Source organism: Cystoisospora suis (assembly GCF_002600585.1).
Source record: "Cystoisospora suis strain Wien I chromosome Unknown contig_6462, whole genome shotgun sequence".
Taxonomy (NCBI): domain Eukaryota; phylum Apicomplexa; class Conoidasida; order Eucoccidiorida; family Sarcocystidae; genus Cystoisospora; species Cystoisospora suis.
The window spans coordinates 1-6,804 of NW_027159250.1; the positions used below are offsets into that span (position 1 = coordinate 1).

At 51.7% G+C, this 6,804-nt stretch overlaps 1 protein-coding gene across 1 annotated transcript in view; it reads left to right on the forward strand.

Moving 5' to 3' along the window:
- Positions 1-326: 326 nt before the first annotated feature.
- Positions 327-6,804, forward strand: part of CSUI_009976 (uncharacterized protein) — an 11,294-nt gene continuing 4,816 nt past the window's right edge. The window contains exons 1-4 of the mRNA XM_068070083.1: positions 327-419; positions 1,281-1,648; positions 1,875-3,396; positions 3,707-5,665. Coding sequence (XP_067917941.1) covers positions 1,341-1,648; positions 1,875-3,396; positions 3,707-4,978 — 3,102 coding nt within the window. The 5' untranslated portion in view covers positions 327-419; positions 1,281-1,340 and the 3' untranslated portion in view covers positions 4,979-5,665. The remainder of the gene's footprint in view (positions 420-1,280; positions 1,649-1,874; positions 3,397-3,706; positions 5,666-6,804) is intronic.

Sequence of the window (6,804 nt, forward strand, 5' to 3'; positions counted from 1 at the left end):
ACCCTCTTCTTCTCTCCCTTCTCCCTTTTCTTCTTCTTGCTCTGGGGTTGTCCCATGTGGAGATAAAGAGATAGATCAACGATAGATAGATTAAAGATAAGTCGATGAACGATAGATAGATTGAAGATAGATAGGCTATCTAAGGTAGAGAGGTATGTATGTAGTGTATTGCTGTGGGTTATTCTTGGATATGATAGATCTGTATCTGTCTGCGTATGTTTAGAGGAGCCCTCTTTCTCAATGTGTTGCATGCACAATATGCTTAACTTTTTCTTCTTCTTTCTTTCTTTTCTTTCTTTCTTTCTTTTATGTTTTCTTTGTGTAGTTATTTAAGAGTTGGCACTTTACGAATTTCGTTTGGAATCCCCAAGGCATTCCACTCGATCCTACACACGCCACTCAACCCTGGCCCCACACAGGTAAGAAAGAAGAAAAGAAGAAAAGAAGAAGAATCGACAGTAAAGAAAGAAGAAGTCGAGGAGGAGGAGGCGAATGAAGATGAAAGAGAAGAAGAAGAATGGTGACCGAAAAAGTTAAGTATAGAGCTACAGGAAGAGAGAGAGAGCAATGTGTTAAATAGGTACATACATAGATAGATCAAGGGGGCACATAGATAGATAGACATATTAAAGATAGAGAGATCAAAGATAGATAGACAGATCAAAGATAGAGAGACAGATTAAAGATAGATAGACAGATCAAAGATAGATAGACATAGATAGATAGATAGATAGATCAAAGATAGATAGATAGATCATAGATAGATAGACATAGATAGATAGATAGATAGATAGAGGGGAGTGGTAGCTCGAGGAGGGTTGAAGAGGCGAAAAGTATAAGAGACAAGAGAGAGAAGAAGGAAGAAGAAGTAAAGAGCGAATAGAAAGAAGAGCTCTTTAATTTGTATGTGGGAAAGCAGTCAGACGGAGAAGAGGAAAGAGGATCTCTCCTTCTCCTTCTTTTAGTGTCGGGGGCTATACAAGGAACACTTAAAAGTAGCTGAAGAGAGAAAGAGAAAGAGAAGGAGAGAAAAAGGGAAGTCAAGGGATTGCGCAGGTTCTCTGACTACTACTTCTAGTGCTACTATTGAGGGCTCTTCTTTTTGCAGGTCTTGTAGCATCCGCAATCTCTGTCTCCGAGGAGAGAAGAATCTCTGGATAGATCGATGCATGTCTCTTTCTTGAAGAGGAGAGACACTCGAGTCGTCGGTCGACTGCTTCTCATTCTTTTCCTACACAGCCACCGAAGACGTCTGTTTTGCTTTGGTTTTTCTCCTTCAGCTGAATTACCTTGCTGACCAAGTGAGCAAGTATTCCGACCTTCTTGCCCTGAAGAAGGAAATGCAGTCGAGTAGCCGCGAGTTCCGCCACAGCGTCCGACACCTGCCAGCTATAAAAAAGCAAGCCAGCTCGCGTCCAGGCCTATTTCAGGCTCTTCTTGTAGCCTGGGATCTGTTCTCAACTTCCATCTTGAAGTTCAAACTCTTCGGAGCTGTCGACCCGGAGGCCCCGGGAAAGTCGGTCTTGTACTTCATGGACTTGTCGGAACGTCTTCTGGATCTCTGGTTCAAGGAGCGCTCATTTGATGTTACGATGCTCTGGGCTTACCTCATTCATAGTCGGGTAGTCGATAGCAAGACTCATAGAAGGTGCGTTTGATAAAAGAGACAGACGCCGAGTGTCCGCAGCTGTCAGTCCTTTGTACACCTGACGAGCTGCCTTGAAACGTACGATTATCGTACGTTTTAAAGCAGCCCCAGTCAGTTATGTCTGCTTTCGGGACGGCAAAGCTCATATCTAGGAAAGAGGGAGCAACACATACAGACATGTGTCACGTGTCGTTTCGATGTTTTTGCGCGCTGCTGTTCTTCGCAGGCCGCAACAGAGTACGAGTATTCTGTTGATGGACGGGATGCGCGACTACTTGTTTGGTGAGCTGCCACATCACAAACTGGGCGCAGGGATACTCTACACTAGCCGTCAGCTTGACGCGCTGCGCCTTCTGGAAGACCGAGTGAAGGACGCGGTCCATCGAAAGCTTCAGAATGCCCTTCGTCGGTACCAGAGTTTTCCGCTGGCTTCTGAGGCAACTCTCTTGCTGCGTCGGGAAACTGGCTGGTTACAACGCATAGGAGCAGCCGCACCGGAGGCTGTTTTTCCGGCCCTGTTTACAGACAAGCTTCTTCCGTCAGTCCAAGTGACTGGGTACTTTCTACGAGGAGAACGGGGAGAGGAGGTTAAGACTGGCATTTTTGGAGACGGGATATCTGATGAGCTTTTGGAGGAGCTGAAGGCCGGTCTTCCGGCTCACAGTGCCCTCCTTCAGCTGACAATGGTAGATGCCTGGGCGTGGCATACACGAAGCAGGGATCCGAGGGATTCTGAGCCCGCGGGCCAGCGCATCCTTGGAGAGACACAGGGTCAACGGAGGCTGTCTGCGACTGTGGGCTCAGCTAGTCAGAGTGCACCCCTCCCGCCGCGTAGCGCTTACGCTGAACCAGCGGATGGGAGCAGTGTGGCAGACGCGTCATCAGAACAACACCTGGAGCAACGAGGAGAGTCTAGTCCTACAGAGTTTTTCGAGCAGCCGTCAGCCCCTTCGTGTTTTGGAGAAGGAGCCGCTTCTTCTCAGCCGCACGGGCTGTGTGCGGATCCAGTTGCGCTGGACTCATACCTGCCGGTGACCACAGCTACTCAACTGTTGAATGTCGAACTGCGCTGGGATCCGTCTCTGCTGAACGCTATAGGCCGAACAGTTGTTCTACTCAGCGATGTTGTAGATCTGGATAACGCAGATTTGCACGGGCCAGAGGGCGACCCCGCTTTTGATCTCGATGTGCATGCACTCCTTCTGCTTCCCGTCCGGGATTTTACGGGGGCAGAAGGTCTTGCACAGGACGTTGTTCGCATGGTGTCTTCCGGTCCGGCTTCTTCTCGCCTGCCAGGAGGAGGACAAACGACATCAGAGCGGGCGAAACAACTCCTGAACCCTCGGCGTGTAAAGGTATTAGGCACAGCCAGGTGGGTTGGTGGGTCAGCGCCGAAACTACTGTTGGGCGAGTTTGGAGTTGGAATTTGTACAAAAGGTTTGCAAGACGCCTTGGCGTTGCTTGAAAAGGGTTTTGTGCTCGTCCACTTGAGCATTGCTGGACTCTCCAGAGGATTTCAAAAATCGATGCACTCTGTCGGTGAGACGGCGGAGGCGGGGACAGGGGGGTCACTAAACGCAAGAAGAGGTGCAGAGGCAAAGGCAACAACTGCGGGACAGATGTCAGCCGCGACGGGTCGAGTGTGGGGCATCTCAGCGAAGGAGGCGTTCAGGCGCTTTCTCCGACGTACTAAAGGTGGTGCTGCGCGGATCGTTTACATGCAGACTTCTGCGGAAGACGGGATCAAGGTAAGGAAACGGTCTCTCTGTTGTAGAAACATCGAGTGTTACATACCTATGCGGTACGCAATAGTGACTAAGAAACACGTCGCTGAAACTGTGTATTCGGTTCAGCAGTCCGTTAGTTCGTCTAGGCACATGCACGTGAGCCCTGGGTGAATCCAGGAACCGCTACGACGCCTCAAGCGCTGCTGTCCCCCACATCACTGCCACGGAGACTGTTGATTGCGAGAGTGTGCTAGCAGAAGCTGTAATGGTTAACGCATGCTTACCGAATTCACAATTGTGGCTGTGTTTGCCTCTTTGTTGTGGTTTCTAGGCCGCAGCAGAGAAAAGCCAGCGCCGGGAGGGACGCGTACCTTTCACGGGAATGGTGATATCGAACGCCTGCGTCGTCGCATTCTTCGTTCTAGTGATTCTTTATCTTCAGTGGACTAAGCGTGCGGACATGCCGTGGTGGATCACCTGTCTCTGCATGCGCTCCGCTCCATGGTTGCTGGCCGATGAAAATCTTGATGCGTCGTCGGTGTCGTCGTCAGAAAAGGAAGAGTCTTGCAACTGTTCAGATGCCGGCGACGCACAAGTATCCACAGCAGCAACGGATGAGTTTCCTGTGAGGCGTAAGCGTTCTTCTTCCCTCACCTCATGTCGCCTGGGAGCGGCGATTGCGCACAAGGCTTCCTGCTACCCTGTTTCTGTCTGCCCTCCCATGAGCGAAGGCGAACAACATGCCGCATCACAGTCGTACTTTCTGTCACCACTTGCACCTCTTCCTGTATTAAAGAATCCTAGACGTAGAACACTCCGGGCAGCTGTCGCTATGCAGAGGTGCGTGAAGCTCAAGAGGAATCACGGCTTGGCTGCATCTTCACCGGAAAGCATACCCTGTCCCGTAGGCAGAGTGAGTTGCGTCTCTCCTCCCCAGCAGTATCGCTCGGCCCGGAAGAGTCCATCTGTTGTCGGCTCACCTCTTGAGCCGTATCCCGGGCCAACACATGTGGCAAACAGGCTTTTGAGTGGACTTGACTGGGCCCAGAAGGAGCGGGAAAACAGCGATGTGAATGCCGCTGTCGCGTTACAGAGCGCCCCCCGAGGTGGCGATCCGAGGATACAAAACTACACAAACGGAGAGCGAGGGGACGGGGGAGCTTATGGAGCGCCTTCAAAGCAGGGCCGCGCACCTTGGAGCCTAGAGGGGAAAGCGGGGCAGAAGTCGAGCAGAAGACGGGGGCTCGCATTTGGATGCCGGTCGCATACCAAAGACAATGCCTGTGTGTCAACCGACTCGAGAGACGCTGGGCTGCTTGGAGAACAGGTGCTGGGTGGGGGGGGAAGGACGGCATTCTCAAAGTGGGGCTGGCGCGAAGAAAGTGTTGCCATTCCTGTCTCAAGTGAAGCGGCCGGAAAGAGTATTCATCTGCCAGAATACGCGGACAAGCGAGCTAGCAGTAAAGACGGGGTCCCCTCCGAACAGGCGCAAGAGCCTCACAAAGAGGAGCCAGAAGGAATGGGACAGAATGAAGAGGAATGCGATCTGGAACTCGTGGTGAGGTTTGTCGATTCTGATGGCCGGCGGGCTTCGTGGGTTTGAGGCGTACGAGTAGGTGCTGCGGGTTTGTGGGATTTTCTTTTTTAAACTGAGGACACGGTCTGTATAGTGCGTCGTCATGCCGACGACGGTACCGTAAACTGTATTACAGTTTTGTAGAGGCGACGGTCGCTTCCCTGCAATCCTGCGTTCCCACGTGGACCGCGAGCTCTCGACTACCACTTAAATAGGACAGTTGAGTAGTCTGGCTGGGGCACTGCGTCAGGTTAGGCAAGAATGCCGTGTCGTGAAACCACCGACGGACAGGCGTTATGAAGGAGTCCCCCGGAAGCCCGGCGACAGGAGCCTATACGCGAAGTAGGCCCTCCCGGGTTCCTTCCAGTTCCTGTTAGGATATCTCGGTGCCTGTAGCTGGAGTGTATGCCACAAGCAAGATTCAATTAATCTGTCACCCGGAGCACACGACAGTTGCCTGCTCTGATCGGATTACCATGTGCTTCGAGCCGTCGTATTGTGGCGGGGTTCAGATTCAAGAGCGCTAAACAGCCGTCACGAGCTGATAGCTGGGGTCACGAAATGTTCGGCAACCTATCAACGAGATAAGAAAACTTTACTCAGTTACAATTGTCTTGCTCATTTGGCAGGCAGAATGTTAGAAACACGCAGCTGTGTCCGCCTGGGAACATACGTCATCTGGTGGCTGTTCGAGGTAGTTTTTTGCGTACTATCTTCCTCCTTTTATTACACATGTTGCTCGGTATTGGAGGCTGTGCAGGGCGGAGCATTGCCGCCTTGCTCGTGTTTCTTGCGTGTGCAGAACCCTATCGGTATCATAGCTGCTTTCATTGTCGTCAGGTGAATTTTTGATCGGCTGGCTTTCACTACTACTGTGTCGATCTTCCCATATCTGGTGCAATCATTTCTCATACTCTCGGCTACGCGTACGAATACAGCCTAGCTTAACAAGTGTTGTCTCGATGGCGAACACCCAGCGGAATACGTGCTGCCGCGTCTCAGGCTTGCTGGCGATCAGTGAATCAGCATTCTGCGTTCCTTTGAATATCTGCGTCAGGGCTCGGAAACAACTACGGCGTGCTTGTGTGCGGTAGCAGCTTCTCGCACCCCGTTCCAGTTGTCTTTTAAAATACACCCTATAACATAATAGTTGGCAGAAGTGCGAAGGACTGAGCAGTCGGCTCGCAGTTCGCGCGTCGTAGCACCGCGGCCTTGTTCAAGTGAGAGACGCTAGTTGCTGAGGACGGCCTTTCTTGGTGGTGTTCGGTTACTGGCTTGCGAGAGCAGGCTGACCCGGGCATTGCTCAGTGCTCACTGTATGCACCGCTGACCGACACCAGACGGCTCAACACGATTCCACAAACTCCCTCACCGCACCCTCCCCTACACTGCTCAAGGTTCAGCACAGGGGAAGCTGTCGGGGCGCCCCCTCAGCATCTAAGCCCAAGCAGTTTCGGGACGCCGTCAGTGGAGTTGCAGTTGCAAGGAAGTGGAGTATTTCATTGAAATTTGGGGCGGCTCCGATCGTAATTCTATTCGCTCGTGGAGTAGCCCGTGGAGTGGGGGGAAAGGGGTAGCTCATTTGCTGGGTAACTTTCAACGCGACGCTTCCGGCTGTATAGAATTCCAGTACGATGGAAGTAGTTTAGCGCACGGACCAGACATAAGCAGACATTGAACTCGTAGAGATGTCTGCTGAAAATCCGCATGAGGTGCATTTGTACGACATAGTTGCATTTACTCATACCTATGCGCGGTCGCACGTGCACCGAACACGTGGGCAACAAGCAACGTTCCCGACATCTCCGGGTGGCTCTACCCAGGTTCTTGACTCACTAGAGGTGTGTGCACCA